The sequence below is a fragment of the Diaphorina citri genome, unplaced genomic scaffold (assembly GCF_000475195.1).
Source record: "Diaphorina citri unplaced genomic scaffold, Diaci psyllid genome assembly version 1.1 scaffold947, whole genome shotgun sequence".
NCBI lineage: Eukaryota > Metazoa > Arthropoda > Insecta > Hemiptera > Psyllidae > Diaphorina > Diaphorina citri.
The window spans coordinates 82,306-98,886 of record NW_007378378.1 but is presented as its reverse complement, the minus strand read 5'-3'; the positions used below and the strand labels follow the sequence as shown (position 1 = coordinate 98,886).

The 16,581-nt window shown below is 38.6% G+C and overlaps 1 protein-coding gene across 1 annotated transcript in view; it reads right to left on the bottom strand.

Annotated features, from left to right (window-relative positions):
• Positions 1 to 1,194: 1,194 nt before the first annotated feature.
• LOC103513265 (facilitated trehalose transporter Tret1-2 homolog) overlaps positions 1,195 to 16,581 on the bottom strand; it is a gene marked incomplete at its 5' end in the record, with an annotated part of 28,953 nt that continues 13,566 nt past the window's right edge. Inside the window, 2 exons of the mRNA XM_026826519.1 lie at positions 1,195 to 2,259; positions 12,512 to 12,728. Coding sequence (XP_026682320.1) covers positions 1,380 to 2,259; positions 12,512 to 12,728 — 1,097 coding nt within the window. The remainder of the gene's footprint in view (positions 2,260 to 12,511; positions 12,729 to 16,581) is intronic.

Below are 16,581 nucleotides of genomic sequence, written 5' to 3'. Positions count from 1 at the left end.
TCTTAATAGATTTCTAGTATCCATAGAGTACCCTGGTATAAATTGAGTAGGTACTTTACTCGAGCAATGTGGGGGGTACACGGACAATATGAGATATATCGGGGAAATATATTGGAATTGTGGCACAGATTATGAACGAGTAAAAAAAAGTATAAATTTATGTTGAATTATTCACAAGTATACTGTTCTAGGACTTCTAGGTAGTTATTAGTATAAATTCATGTTCAATATGGTCTTCCTACTTATTAAGAACCCACTAGGTACTTGTGGGTATGAGAATTATGGTCAATTGATTTCTAATACAGAATTTTGTTGCAAAAGGCGAAAAAAATTTGGTGCGTTTTCCTTGTTTTGTAATTTCAAATTTCAATAGCCATAAAAGAAGTCCTCCAGTTTCTTAAAAGAAACAACTACCTGAAAAACTTGTAAATTTTTTTTTCCACACATGGCCTTGCTGCTTAGCGTGTAAATAAATAAATATATAAAATTTCAATAGATGGACGAGCCATCAAGTTTACGTTGACAGAAATTATTGTTGCAAGCCGAAATCCTGGGCATAAATGGTTTTGGGTTAAGCATGGCTCCTTCTTCGTCTTTTCCTCCTTTTCTTCTTCTTCTTTTCTTTCGTCTTCATCTTTTTTCTTCTCCTTCCTCAGCCTCGTGCTCCTCTTTCTTCTTCTTCTTCTTCCTTGGAACAAAAGCGATTTCGTGCTTCGTACAGTCGAACAAAGTCCTCTCCATTATATTTCTTCTCCTAATGTCATTATTAATCATGAAGTACACCTGACACGGTGTTATATAAGAAGCTTAGGTAAGAACGTGTCAAGAAAATATAAGAACCAAATGAGACACCCTTTATTTTCCATTATCAACTGATCTGAGCCCACGACAGTGCGCCAGGCCACCAGTAAGCACGCCTGTGTATCTTTACACGAACCATATCCGTCTAGCAGTTGAAGTTAATGGGAACACTTCAAAAATGGTTGTAGTAAGATTTTGACCCAAAAATCTACAATTGAAGCAAAAGATAGTGCTACATATACGGTCAGTCACTCATCAAAACCGACCGTGTTTTTGGAAGTAATCAAGTCAGAACCTGGGCTGTTCTACTGTGGGTTTCATTGGCTTTTATCGTGTTCACATACATACGAGTAGTGAAACCGACCGTGTTTTTGGAAGTAATCAAGTCAGAACCTGGGCTGTTCTACTGTGGGTTTCATTGGCTTTTATCGTGTTCACATACATGCGAGTAGTGTACTGATAAATTTAATGAAAGCTCTAGTCTGAGTTTCATCCCTAGACCTAGAGAACCACTGAGATCCTTTTGTAAGAGATATCAATCCTATGTCACGTGACAAGAACCTCCAGTGTTCTCTAGATTAACTGCCAAAATCATCTTTATCCTTCTCCTTGGTAGGTTTAGTCTCACCTTTCTCCTGATCAATGGAAGTGAAGGGTAAATTGTTCCCTTGGAATGTCCGCTCTATCTCCAGGAGTGTCTTTCCTCTGGTCTCAGGCAGGATGAAGAATGCAAAGAATATTGTAAGTGTTGAGGAGGCGGCAAACATATACATGATGTCGGAAATGTGGAAGTGCGTGCTGAGGAAGGGATAGGTCTTGACTGTGATGAAGATGAGGACATACGCCATACAGGACATGAAGCCTTGCATGAAACCTCGGACAGACAATGGGAACAGCTCCCCTGTCATGATCCAAGGTAATTGTAATGTCCCCAACATACTGGCACATACGTTCAGTAGGATACAGAGGAATGGAACCCAGGAGTTTGGCCTCTCTAGGACTGGAACCCCATAGTAGTAATGTTCATAGAACCCACACAGACCCATAGCCACAGCCATTCCTAACCCAGATATTATGGCTAGGGATTTGCGACCAAAGTTCTGAATGAAGATGGATCCAATAACACTCATGACGAGTCGCATAACAGCCATACTGATGGAAGCTTTCCAGGCATCCATGGAGGAACCAAGCAACTGGAAGAAGTTAACCGCATAGTAGAGGATAATGTACATGCCAGAGCCTTGCTGCAATATGAAGAAGCCACAGAGGGTGAAGAATGGCTTCCAGACTGTAGGCTGGATGAACTCCCTCAATGTTTGACCGCAGGATTTCTTGTCATCCTCACGTTCTGATATTGACTGGAGTATGTCAGCGATTTCAGCATTAGCGATGGCACTACTGTTCCTCAGCCAGTTGAGAGAAGCTGAAGACTTGACCACTAATCCTTTGGACGCATACCAGGCTGGTGTCTCTGGCATGAAGGTGACAATGATGAAACTGATACAAGCCGTGCCACAGGATAACCGAATGAATAGCGCTGTCAGAAAGAACGACAGGTGAATAATACTCGGGCTTGTGGATCTCGAAATTCTTAGAGACATATACAAGAATACCTGCGTACATGCTTAGATTTGGATCCCAGAATGCCTATGCATTAGCAGTATTAATAGCCCAGATAGACCAGATACTACACTTATATAGGTACCCACATTACCTACCTATGCTTGAATTTGTACAGTCGAAATCACAGTTTGTGTACCTACGAGGCTCCGGGAACTGTAACAACAAAGCTCATATCATCTCGAAATCAAAGAGAGAAGGAAGACAGAATCATTACATGAAAGTAAAATCAAAAAATCAAATCAAGAATGATAATAAACTGAATATCAAACAAATTAGGTAGGTACATAGGTATTCTTTAACCACGATCGAATAAACTGCGGGCTAAAAAATTCCCGGAGGGATGGACCCAGCTTGTTATGATTATCAAGAGACGATTTGTCTGTGGTATGCTAATCCAATTAAGATACACAAATACAAACTCAAAGGACGAAATGATTGCCTGGGGCAATCTCTATCATCCATCTCTGTGGTTTTTATGATTATCAAGAGACGATTTGTCTGTGGTATGCTAATGTGGCGTCATGAGGATTGGAAGGAACACATCATATGGCTCTGGTGTGCCGTTTGTCAAGGGTACAGGTTCCTCTTGCCTTTGTGATCAATTTTATTTAATTGGAATAATTTAATTGACAAAGCTCATGAGTTTGTTGGTGTAAACCTGTGACTTTGGATGCCCTCACAGAAAGAAGTCTAGGGGGTAAAATTACCTACATGATCATGGAGGCCGTTAGTTTGTTGGTGTAAACCTGTGACTTTGGATGCCCTCACAGAAAGAAGTCTAGGGGGTAAAATTACCTACATGATCATGGAGGCCGTTTCTCCTCACCAAAACGGAAAATGACACGATTTCGACTAGAAAAATTCTGGAGCAAAAGTAATAATGTGTCGATTTTATTGTGATAATGTGTTGAACAATTTAGGACTCCATGATGACTAAATTTGATATGTTTACATGTTTACAATCAATATGTCAAAAGTTGCGGTAGATAAAACAAGTCATAACAAAATAATGACCCCTTCAAATCTTAACTCAAAGCGAGAAAGTTTTAGATAACACTTCAGTCGATCATTTAAGACCGGTTTTAGCGTTACCTATGTTAAGCTACGCCGAGCAAGACCAATAAATGGATGGGTGACTTAAACATTATATTGGAAATAAAGGGAGAACGGGCTCTAGTCTTGATTTTAATTAAATCATTACATGAAAGTAAAATCAAAAAATCAAATCAATAATGATAATAAACTGAATATTAAACAAATTAGGTAGGTACATAGGTATTCTTTAACCACGATCGAATAAACTACGGGCTAAAAAATTCCCGGAGGGACGGGCCCACCTTGTTATAGGTAGCAGGAACGGGGTAGTAGGTTTTATATGTAGTAGATAGACGGGGGTGATCATCCGTATTAGGCTCTCATGAAAGTCATATGAGTCAATAATAGAACAGTACGTAGGCAGACAGGTAGGTCGGACTAATGAACATCCCTTATAGGTGCCTATTTCTCGACGGGTACTAGACAATATTGTCATATTGTACTCGTCTATTTATATGACAATATTGTCGTAATTAAAAAGTACCTAGGTACTTAAATATGTACATAGTTGTAAATAATCGCATCTAATATCAACGTCGTTAATGCATTTACTAGGAAGGATGAGGTCACACTGTACTCAACTAAAAAAGAGTGTCCCAATAAGAATGCAAGATTTGATTGTATATAAAGCATGGTTTTCCGTGGAAAAAAAAAATGGACTTCTTAGATGATTCTTCTTACATTCTGAAATTTTGTTTGGAACAATAATCAGACCGATAGCATCAATTTCACCTTTCAATGCTTCAAAGCTCATGAGTTTGTTGGCACAAGTATAGACTTCTAGGTAGTTATTAGTATAAATTCATGTTCAATATGGTCTTCCTACTTATTAAGAACCTACTAGGTACTTGTGGGTATGAGAATATGGTCAATTGATTTCTATATTCCTAATACAGAGTTTTGTTGCAAAAGGCGAAGAAAATTTGGTGCGTTTTCCTTGTTTTGTAATTTCAATAGATGGACGAGCCATCAAGTTTACGTTGACAGAAATTGTTGCAAGCCGAAATCCTGGGCATAAATGGTTTTGGGTTAAGCATGGCTCCTTCTTCGTCTTTTCCTCCTCCTCTTCTTCTTCTTCTCTTTTCTTCTTCTTCGTCTTTTCTTTTGTCTTCATCTTTTTTCTTCTCCTTCCTCAGCCTCGTGCTCCTCTTTCTTCTTCTTCTTCTTCTTCTTCTTCCTTGGAACAAAAGCGATTTCGTGCTTCGTACAGTCGAACAAAGTCCTCTCTATTATATTTCTTCTCCTAATGTCATTATTAATCATGAAGTACACCTGACACGGTGTTAATAAAGAAGCTTAGGTAAGAACGTGTCAAGAAAATATTATAAGAACCAAATGAGAAATACCACAGGATAACCGAATGAATAGCGCTGTCAGAAAGAACGACAGGTGAATAATACTCGGGCTTGTGGATCTCGAAATTCTTAGAGACACATACAAGAATACCTGCATACATGCTTAGATTTGGATCCCAGAATGCCTATATGCATTAGCAGTATAAGAGCCCAGATAGACCAGATACTACACTTATACACTTACTAGACCAGATACACACATTACTTACCTATACCTATGCTTGAATTTGTACAGTCGAAATCACAGTTTGTGTACCTACGAGGCTCCGGGAACTGTAACAACAAAGGTCATATCATCTCGAAATCAAAGAGAGGAGGAAGACAAGATAGGAAAAAATCTAGGCGTTCCGAGAACAAACCTTATTCGTTCAGGATAAGGTTCGCCCCAGGAAGGAATCGAACCCGTGACCTAACGCCTGTAACATACGGTTGCACTACCCTCCAAGCCAACTAGGCTGGCTAAGATGGATTTTGGGGATAGGAAACTAATATTAAAAAATGCTTTTGTGGACGTTTTATTCAATGCTTCTAGTCTTCTGATTATTCTTTGTGTATTTGTGTTACGTGCTTGAATTTTTTATAGTTCTTGTTTCTTTGAATTGTTTGGCCTGTTGTTGAAGAAGAAAAAAATCATAATGAGAGAGAGAGAAAGAGAGAGAGAGGGAGAGAGAGAGAGAGAGAGAGAGAGCGAGAGATGAACAATATCTAATTACTTAATTAGTAGCTTGGTTAAAGTATGTCGCTTGAAAGTCTACATTGGTATGTCGTTTGTAAGGCTTGTGTACTTGTAATTACCTATTGTAACAGGACCTATTTACAATGATTGTAAAGTTCACAATAGATCAGTTCCGCTTACTTGGGTGATGTTTCAAACACATAGAGCAGGAAAAATGAGGACCAACGGAATTTTTCTTTTTCTTCTACGACTTCTAGATACGGAGATAAATAAAATTGATTTAAAATATACCGGTAAATCGTGAAGTTTGACGTCACGGCATACGCTCCCATAGGCGATGACGTCATAATTCATGACTCCCGCTTCGTTTGTTTGTGCGCAAGCGTTTCTGCGCATTTTGACGTGAAATCTGACGTCACAACTCTTTGAACTTTTTCATTAGAACGGCAATTAAAAATTGAATTTTCGACCTTTTAAAGTTACTTTTTCGGAGTTTTGACCTCAGATTTGGATTTTTCACAACTTTTTACGTAGGAATCAACCTATTATTAATAGATAATATTTTCCCGATTGCAACTCCTCCATTCTTCTTGTTCCTCCTTCCTTCTCCTTCGTCTTCTTCTTGTCCTTCTTTCTTCTTCTTCTTCTTTACTATTATTATGTTTCTCACCAATAAATTTACTTGTATCTTGTATTATTTTTTGTTATTGTTCGGTACTGATGAACTACCCGCCTAATTTTCGGTTCCAATCAACGGACCGCCTGATGTTTACATCATGTTACTAGGCAACCAAGTTGTTTAGTGTTTCCCAAAGCAGCAAGAAAAAATCTGAGATTTTTAAGAAAAAAACAATATCTAATTACTTAATTAGTAGCTCGGTTAAAATATGTCGCTTGAAAGTCTACAATGGTATGTCATTTGTAAGTTGTAAGGCTTGTGTACCTACTTGTAATTACCTATTGTAACAGGACCTATTTACAATGATTGTAAAGTTCACAATTCTTTACAAATACAACATGTACAATAGTCCTTGTTATGGTTGAATAGTTTTGTCTCTCACTTCATCTAGTAATCATTGAGACTAATGACTTTATTAACTGAGGAAGCTCTCAATAATCTAGATTACCTACTGATAGATTCCTGTATTTGTAAGTCCTGGTCAATAACTGTCACTGAGGCTAAGTGCTTGATAAAGTCCGGTGTTTAAAATGCCGTTAATCTTACGCATGTGGGAGTGAAGTCAATAAAATTAGGTGCTCTTAATATTCTTAATAGATTTCTGGTATCCATAGAGTACCCGGGTATAAATTGAGTAGGTACTTTACTCGAGCAATGTGGGGGGTACACGGACAATATGCGATATATCGGGGAAATATATTGGAATTGTGGCACAGATTATGAACGAGTAATATAAAAGTATAAATTTATGTTGAATTATACACAAGTATACTGTTCTAGGTAGTTATTAGTACAAATTCATGTTCAATATGGTCTTCCCACTTATTAAGAACCCACTAGGTACTTGGGGGTATGAGAATATGGTCAATTGATTTCTAATACAGAGTATTGTAAAAGTTAGGGTAAAAGAACACTCAAATAAGCATCATTCAATAGGATAAGGAAAGTCGTGTGATGTTAACACCAGATTTTTTATTCTTGAGAACATACACTATCGAGGATCCACAAAGTTTTCAACCCAAATGGTAATCAACTTGAGTTCAAGAGTGTAATCAATCACCATGTTGACACAGATACCTACTCATCTACTCAACAACAACTCAACACCCCCTCTTGATTTAATTTTCTGTGTCAACCAAGAAGACATGAGAATTCTAGAACCACATGTGGGATTCCTAAAACAGGTGTCCTCCAGATTGAAAACATGTCCCATATCAGAACCCAGAACCGCACTGAAAATGTGTCCCAGAACCTTGGTAACAACCCCTATTTTATGCGAGAAGATCGTTCTTTATGTAGTAACTGGTATCTAACTAGGGGTAGTAACTAAATAGTAACTAAGGAGCTATCACAAAATACTCGAACACTATTTTGAAAACATGAACAATGCTCCTTGCAGAAATTTTTGTCAGACAGACGCCATTAGTATTAAAGCAGAAGAAAATAACCAACATAGGAAATAGGAAATCTTAAGGAAGTAGGAAAACTTCATCATTTAGGAACGACTGTGCATTCGGCCCTTAACTCTCAAATGAAGAATCTGATGCCAGCCTAGTTAGCTTAGTTGGTAGTGCGTCTGCTATCAACTTCTCTTCAATGTTCTCCATTTTCAAATCACTCAAATAATAGGATTTTCAAGGGAAATCGAAAAAAATCAACTCACAAAAACTAGAAGTCGTAGAAGAAAAAGAAAAATTCCGTTGGTCCTCATTTTTCCAGCTCTATGACTTTGAAACATCACCCAAGTAAGCGCAACAGATCTATTGTGGCCCCGGCCATCATCTATTTTTCTCCCACAGTATTGGAAATAATGTTGGGGATACAATTTGTATGAGCGCCGTGTAACTAATTGGGTATGCAATGTGCCCATGTAGGCGAGTGACACAGGCAAGTGGCACGTGCGAGTGCACTGCGTCGTAATGTGCGCGGTAGTATTGAATCCAATGGTTTACAAAAACTGGTTTGCTGTGCTGCGTAGCTGCGTCTCAATGTGCGCCGGGCCTAATTGTGGCCCCGGCCATCATCTATTTTTCTCCCACAGTATTGAAAATAATGTTGGGGATCCAATTTGTATGAGCGCCGTGTAACTAATTGGGTATGCAATGTGCCCATGACAAAATCAGGTTTTACTCAACCTTGTGAAAAATTCCGGGCCCCATTCCTGAAAGGGAGCCACAAAAACCAAAGTCTGATTTACACTTGCAAAAAACTTACCCACGTTTGATTTACACTTGTAAAAACTTACCAAAGTTTGATTTGCACTTGTAAAAAAAAAACTTACCAAAGTCTGATTTACACTTGCAAAAAACTTACCCACGTTTGATTTACACTTGTAAAAAACTTACCAGGATGACAACTTTACATCACCATTCTAGCTCCTATCCTATGTTTTCCACCGCACCGTAAGGAAAAGTGCTAAGGACACGAAAAGTAAAGTGACTTTGGATCTGCAGATTGGTAGTTCGAGTCCAAGTCAGGTCATAAAAATTAGTTTAGCGTATTTTTATTAGCACCTACTTGATCCCTTATCCTATAATAAGTTTTTTTTATTTAACTTTAGAAGCTTCATTCATTTTAATAGATCAATTAGGTAGATATTATTCTCTAATATGATAGAGGTCTATCTCTAGACTACTCTAGACTAGATCACTTAAATTATTGTCACTTGCCACAAAATAGTGTCACAAAATAGTTATGTAACAAAGAAAGTACCTAATAAAAAGTGATTACTAGGTAATAAATTGATGCAACATGAACTATGTTTTCCACCGCACCGTAAGGAAAAGTGCTAAGGACACGAAAAGTAAAGGGACTTTGGATCTGCAGATTGGTGGTTCGAGTCCAAGTCAGGTCATAAAAATTAGTTTAGTGTATTTTTATTAGCACCTACTTGATCCCTTATCCTATAATAGGTTTTTTTTTTACTATGTTTTCCACCGCACCGTAAGGAAAAGTGCTAAGGACACGAAAAGTAAAGGGACTTTGGATCTGCAGATTGGTGGTTCGAGTCCATGTCAGGTCATAAAAATTAGTTTAGTGTATTTTTATTACCACCTACTTGATCCCTTATCCTATAATAGGTTTTTTTTATAACTTTAGAAGCTTCATTCATTTTAATAGATCAATTAGGTAGATATTATTCTCTAATATGATAGAGGTCTATCTCTAGACTACTCTAGACTAGATCACTTAAATTATTGTCACTTGTCACAAAATAGTTATGTAACAAAGAAAGTAATAAAAAGTGATTACTAGGTAATAAATTGATGCAACAATTTCACCATTATCAGTAGTTGTGATGGATTAATAACTCCACGTATTGAAAATAATCCATTTATAACTGTTATGTAAAACGCCTGTTTTATACGAGACGCAAAAAGTGAAGGGAGTGAATGGAAAGTTTTAAAAAATTCTGCTTTTTATTTAAAACAATGTCCAGGCAGATTAAATTCTGCATTGTTTGTCTTTTTCTTTGTTCAGCGATAATTTTAGAACGGTTTGTTTGATTCTGATAAAATTTGACGAAAACGATTGAAAATAATCCATTTATAACTGTTATGTAAAACTCCTGTTTTTTTACGAGACGCAAAAAGTGAAGGGAGTGAATGGAAAGTTTTTAAAAAATTCTGCTTTTTATTTAAAACAATGTACAGGCAGACTAAATTCTGCATTGTTTGTCTTTTTCTTTGTTCAGCGATAATTTTAGAACGGTTTGATTGATTCTGATAAAATTTGACGAAAACATTTTACACAATAAAGGACTTTTGTTCAAAACATTTTGGAAACAATTAGCATTACCAGATGATAAGACAAATTTAGTGACAATAAAAGTCATACATAACCAGTGGCCGATAGCACGTTGATTACATGAGTTCTCAATGGATCACTGAAGTGAAGCAACTTTGCGTTGGAAACAATTTAGCATTACCAGATAAGACAAATTTAGTGACAATAAAAGTCATACATAACCAGTGGCCGATAGCACGTTGATTACACGAGTTCTCAATGGAGCACTGAAGTTAAGCAACGTTGCACGTGGTTGGTATTTGAACCATCTGAGCAATCGCGTGCGGCTGGCTTTTCCCCACCCTCCTCTGGCTGGGCAGTAACTTGAGCCACGAAATGGATTTTTTTCAAGAGGTTTGATTACTTTTCCCCACCCTCCTCTGGCTGGGCAGTAACTTGAGCCACGAAATAGATTTTTTTCAAGAGGTTTGATTACTGAGGTCTGATCGTCTCGAAATCGAATAGAAGGACAGGAATCAGGATAGGAGAAAGCCGGCCGTTCCGAGAATGACCCTTATCTGTTTAGGACTGGAATCAAACCCGCGACCTAGGGATTTCACGACAGGCCCGCCACCTTCATGCTAACTAGACTGGCAAAGACCTTTTAACATTTTTTGCCAGAGCTGTTTCGTGGGTCAAGTTTCAAGAGGGGATCAAGTTGTATGAAAACTAAAGGAAAGAGACTTCACGACAGGCCCGCCACCTTCATGCTAACTAGACTGGCAAAGACCTTTTAACATTTTTTGCCAGAGCTGTTTCGTGGGTCAAGTTTTAAGAGGGGATCAAGTTGTATGAAAACTAAAGGAACCAATTATCCACCAATGAAAACCTTTATCCACCAATGAAGAATTCACGGTCGATAATGATTTGTTATCAGTGTAAATTGTAACACATAGGATTAACTAGTTGTTAGAGTTTAGCTCAGTTATAACTAGATAAGAGAAAAATGTGGCTAACTTAACACTGTATTGATTAAGGGGGGTTCGGGTACCAGACATAGGCGAGTCTTTCAAACAGTGGCCTCCAATATTTTGATTAACTGGGGATTAAGGAATGCGAAAAATTAAACCGGGTGGATCAATCGCCCCTCGATGATTTGTTATTTAGACCCTTTATTGGTTATAATGCAATTAAGATACACAAATACAAACTCAAAGGACGAAATTATTGCCTGGGGCAATCTCTATCATTCATCTCTGTGAAGTCTGATTTACACTTGTGTTCTTGTAGTCCATGGTTTGAGAGCTCTATTGTCACTGGTACTACCGAATACCTACCCTAAGGTCTGAAATAGTAGTTACATGGGTTTACCTACCTGGTAAGTACCTATCTATACAATAAACGGGCAATAAACTAAGTCAAGTACCCGGATTAAGTTAAGATAGCTCTCCACTCTCGAAAAAGGGTGACGAAAAAGATCTCGCTCCAGGAATCTTAACTCTAAGTGCTTCTGTGAACTGTAGACCTCACTCAGACTCTTTTGCCTAAGCTGAAACTTTAACAAAACTCTCCTTATTAAACTGCTATTATCCATCTTTCATACCTATCGTACGAAAAAATACTGAAGCCAGCCTAGTTAGCTTGGACGGATGGAAAGTAGCGCCTCTGCCTTGTAAGGTGAACTGTAGACCTCACTCAGACTCTTTTGCCTAAGCTGAAACTTTAACAAAACTCTCCTTATTAAACTGCTATTATCCATTTTTCAGACGTATGTATGTACATACCTATCGTACGAAAAAATACTAAAGCCAGCCTAGTTAGCTTGGACGGATGGAAAGTAGCGCCTCTGCCTTGTAAGCGCTAGGTATGCGGGTACGATTCCCATCTTGGCGGATTTTATCCTAAACAGATAAGGTTCGTTCTCGGAACGGCTGGCTTTTTTCTTATCCTGTTCACCATTATCAGTAGTTGTGATGGATTAATAACTCCACGTATTGAAAATAATCCATTTATAACTGTTATGTAAAACTCCTGTTTTTTACGAGACGCAAAAAGTGAAGGGAGTGAATGGAAAGTTTTTTTAAAAATTCTGCTTTTTATTTAAAACAATGTACAGGCAGACTAAATTCTGCATTGTTTGTCTTTTTCTTTGTTCAGCGATAATTTTAGAACGGTTTGATTGATTCTGATAAAATTTGACGAAAACATTTTACACAATAAAGGACTTTTGTTCAAAACATTTTGGAAACAATTTAGCATTACCAGATAAGACAAATTTAGTGACAATAAAAGTCATACATACATAGGTAACCAGTGGCGATAGCACGTTGATTACATGAGTTCTCAATGGAGCACTGAAGTGAAGCAACGTTGCGCGTGGTTAGTATCCGGATGGGTGTGAACTCCCTCAATGTTTGACCGCAGGATTTCTTGTCATCCTCACGTTCTGATATTGACTGGAGTATGTCAGCGATTTCAGCATTAGCAATAGCACTACTATTCCTCAGCCAGTTAAGAGAAGCTGAAGACTTGACCACTAACCCTTTGGACGCATACCAGGCTGGTGTCTCTGGCATGAAGGTGACAATGATGAAACTGATACAAGCCGTAGCAGCACAGAAGTAGCAAACGATCTGCCAATGCAGCATGTATCCGGCATAGTAGACAAAGAGGACACCAAGTGATACAAACACCGGACCCAAGGATGCAAACAGACCGCGGTATGCTGGTAAACTTATCTCGGAGACGTACACGTAAGTTGATGATCCCATTCCTAGAAGAAGAAGAAGAAGAAGAAGAAGAAGAAGAAGAAGAAGAAGAAGAAGAAGAAGAAGAAGAAGAAGAAATGAAGCCGATTGATCTCGGAGACGTACACGTAAGTTGATGATCCCATTCCTAGAAGAAGAAGAAGAAGAAGAAGAAGAAGAAGAAGAAGAAGAAGAAGAAATGAAGCCCATTAGGTACACACTATACTTGATAAAAGTCCCCACGGTAGGGTTTTAGTGACACGGGTTTCACCCTTCATTTGGCGACAACCTATCCGTCTCACACTAACCTCACTTTTTTTGTTTTTTTTTTTTTTTTTTTTTTTTTTTTTTTTTTTTTTTTTTTTTAAGAGGTTTGACAGAGGGAACTTTAACTGCTATGGTCTTATCGTCCCGAAATCGAGGAGAGAAGGAAGACAGGATAGGAGAAAGCCAGCCGTTTCCGAGAACGAACATTATCCCATCAGGATAAAATCCGCCCCGGGCGGGAATCGAACCCGCGGCCTAGCGCTTACAAGGCAGACGCACTACCAACTAAGCTAACTAGGCTGGCCTTTTTTTTTTTTTTAATTTTACTCTATCCTACAATTTATTCTGAAAGGTTCAAATATGTTAGTCGCCCAATAAGCAACAAGCCCAATTCTGACTTTTTTTCTCTACCTTAAACAAAGGTGACAGCACGTTGAATGTACCTACTAGTTCCTGATGGATCACTGGAGTTAACCAACGTTGCGCGTGGTTAGTATCCGGATGGGTGACCATCTGAGCAATCGCGTGCGGCTGGCTTTTCCCCACCCTCCTCTGGCTGGGCAGTAACTTGAGCCACGAAATAGATTTTTTTCAAGAGGTTTGATTACTGAGGTCTGATCGTCCCGAAATCGAATAGAAGGACAGGAATCAGGATAGGAGAAAGCCGGCCGTTCCGAGCAAAGACCAATGAAATGGAAGAACAATGAACTTTTAATCAAGCCGCCAGCTTAGTTAGCTTGGTTGGTAGCACGCCTGCCTTGTAAGCACTAGGCCGCGGGTTCGATTCCCGCCCGGGGCGAACATTATCCTCAACAGGTAAGGATCGTTCTCGGAACGGCTATCTCTCTTATCCGGCCGCCATTGCCATGGGCCAGTTGGAAATTTCCGACCAGCGATGTGAACCACAGCTCCCCCTTCTGTTACGAACCTAGTAGAAGAACGATTTACTATGTTAGAGAGTCTGTTATTAAATAATAGAGATTAGGCCGTTTATAATAGTTGAACATCTCTCTATTATAGTACTATCACAATCAGGGCCGTATCCAGGATTTTGTCGAGGGGGGGGGGGGGGCAGAGTCCAAACACTGAATTGGACAGGGGGAAGGGGGGAGGGGTTGCTCCAAATTTTCGGAGGTCTGGCCAATTTATAAAGGAGAAAACTGAGGTTACTTCAATGGTTGCTAGGCAGAGTGAAATACTTGACACGGTTGCTAGGGAGTTATCGATTTTTCTTCGCCTAGGAAGAAAACATATAACGCACACCCGAACCTATAGAGATTTTTTCAGCCTAGAAGAAAATTTTATAGAAGCTAAGCCTAATTTTTCCATTGTGAAATTATCAGAAGTTTTTTTACGAAGAAAATATTGGAGATTTATAGAAAAGAAGTTTGTTTGGAAGAGAAGATATTGTAGACATTGTTAATTGCCACAAATTTGAGATAATAAAGCCATTCGTGATTTGTTCCTACTTTTGTGAAAACCCTGTGTCGAGTAACCACCATTTCCTTTAGTCAACAATTTCACAGCTATGTGGTGAGTCCGCAAAATCAAGCTTTCACTGCAGTTTCACCACCCCCCCCCCTTAAACACGGCCTTGACCATAAGGAGCACAAAGGAGTCTCGTTATTATAGGTTGATGGTATGGAGTTATATCGACATGAGACTTACGGGTCACGTGATGGGTGCCATCTTGTCTCCTGACCAAAATGAGATCAGTGGCGAAATAGAGATGTGAGTGAGTTGGAAAAAAAGAACTACTCTTTTCAGTGAACTACTCAGTCAGTGAGTCAGATCCTAACTTCCTTTCCTATATCCTATGGCTCCAAAGGGAGTTGAAAAGTGAGTTACGTGTTTTGGGATCTGACTGGGTGAGTAGTCTACTGAAAAGAGCATATTTTATGAGCCAAAAAGAGTAGGTAGGTATGTATTGTTCCTACCAATAACAGATTTTGTGGATTAGGTTGGGAATTTGGTATTTTGCTAAGGAGGTAAGAACATAATATAGGTACTGTATGTTGATGTATGAATACAAGCCAAATTAGACCCAAATTTCCAAGACCTTACGCAGAATTGTTTGTTTGATTCTATGTCCTAATAATACCTACAATTAGGTAAGTATCTACGTAGTTAAATAACTATTACAAAGAAAAACAAGAAGCTATAAGTAACCATTTATGTAGGTAGGTACCTACACACGTACTCACTGACCTGTATCTAAGTAGTACGTAGGTACCACATGTGTCAACAAATAGTGACATTTCTATTTTTCGACTCTCAAACCAAGAGAGACAGTAGTCTACACATAAACAATAACATACAAAATCATTCAATCACATTTTGACTAAAACGTAGGTTCAAGGAAATTGGCAGCTAAAAAGTCAGGTTTTTGCGAATGTGATTTTGTATGTAAGGTTTGTTTATTCTCCTGGCAGTCATTACCTAATACCTACATTAATAAGGACATACGAGTATTACCTATGACTGTTAATACTGGAAGGATCAAACGCCTAAAAGAAGAGAGGTCTAGAAGGAACGTTCATAAATTGGCAGCTAAAAAGTCAGGTTTTTGCGAATGTGATTTTGTATGTAAGGTTTGTTTATTCTCCTGGCAGTCATTACCTAATACCTAGAGTAATAAGGAAATATGAGTACCTATATGACTGTCAATACTGGAAGGGTCAAACACCTAAAAGAAGAGAAGTCTAGAAGGAACGTTCATTAATTGGTAACTTACTGATCGCCATATTACGAGATTTTCGCTGGTGTCCTTTTTGGTCGAATGGTTTGGCTCGGGCCCCGAGGATTTTCCAACCAGCTGTAAAGAGAACAAAATCAGGTTTTACTCAACCTTGTGAAAAATTCCGGGCCCCATTCCTGAAAGGGAGCCACAAAAACCAAAGTCTGATTTACACTTGTAAGAAACTTACCCACGTTTGATTTACACTTGTAAAAACTTAGGTACAAAAGTTTGATTTGCACTTGTAAAAAAACTTACCAGTCTGATTTACACTTGTAAAAAACTTACCCACGTTTGATTTACACTCGTAACAAACTTACCAAAGTCTGATTTACACTTGTGTTCTTGTAGTCCATGGTTTGAGAGCTCTATTGTCACTGGTACAACCGAATACCTACCCTAACGTCTGAGATAGTAGTTACATGGGTTTACCTACCTGGTAAGTACCTACCTATACAATAAACTAAGTCAAGTACCCGGATTAAGTTAAGATAGCTCTCCACTCTCCAAAAAGGGTGACGAAAAAGATCTCGTTCCAAGAATCTTAACTCTAAGTGCTTCTGTGAACTGTAGACCTCACTCAGACTCTTTTGCCTAAGCTGAAACTTTAACAAAACTCTCCTTATTAAACTGCTATTATCCATCTTTCAGACGTATGTATGTACATACCTATCGTACGAAAAAATACTAAAGCCAGCCTAGTTAGCTTGGACGGATGGAAAGTAGCGCCTCTGCCTTGTAAACGCTAGGTAGCGGGTACGATAATACGATTCCCATCTTGGCGGATTTTATCCTAAACAGATAAGGTTCGTTCTCGGAACGGCTGGCTTTTTTCTTATCCTGTCTTGTCTTTTCGTTTTCGGGACGATAAGATA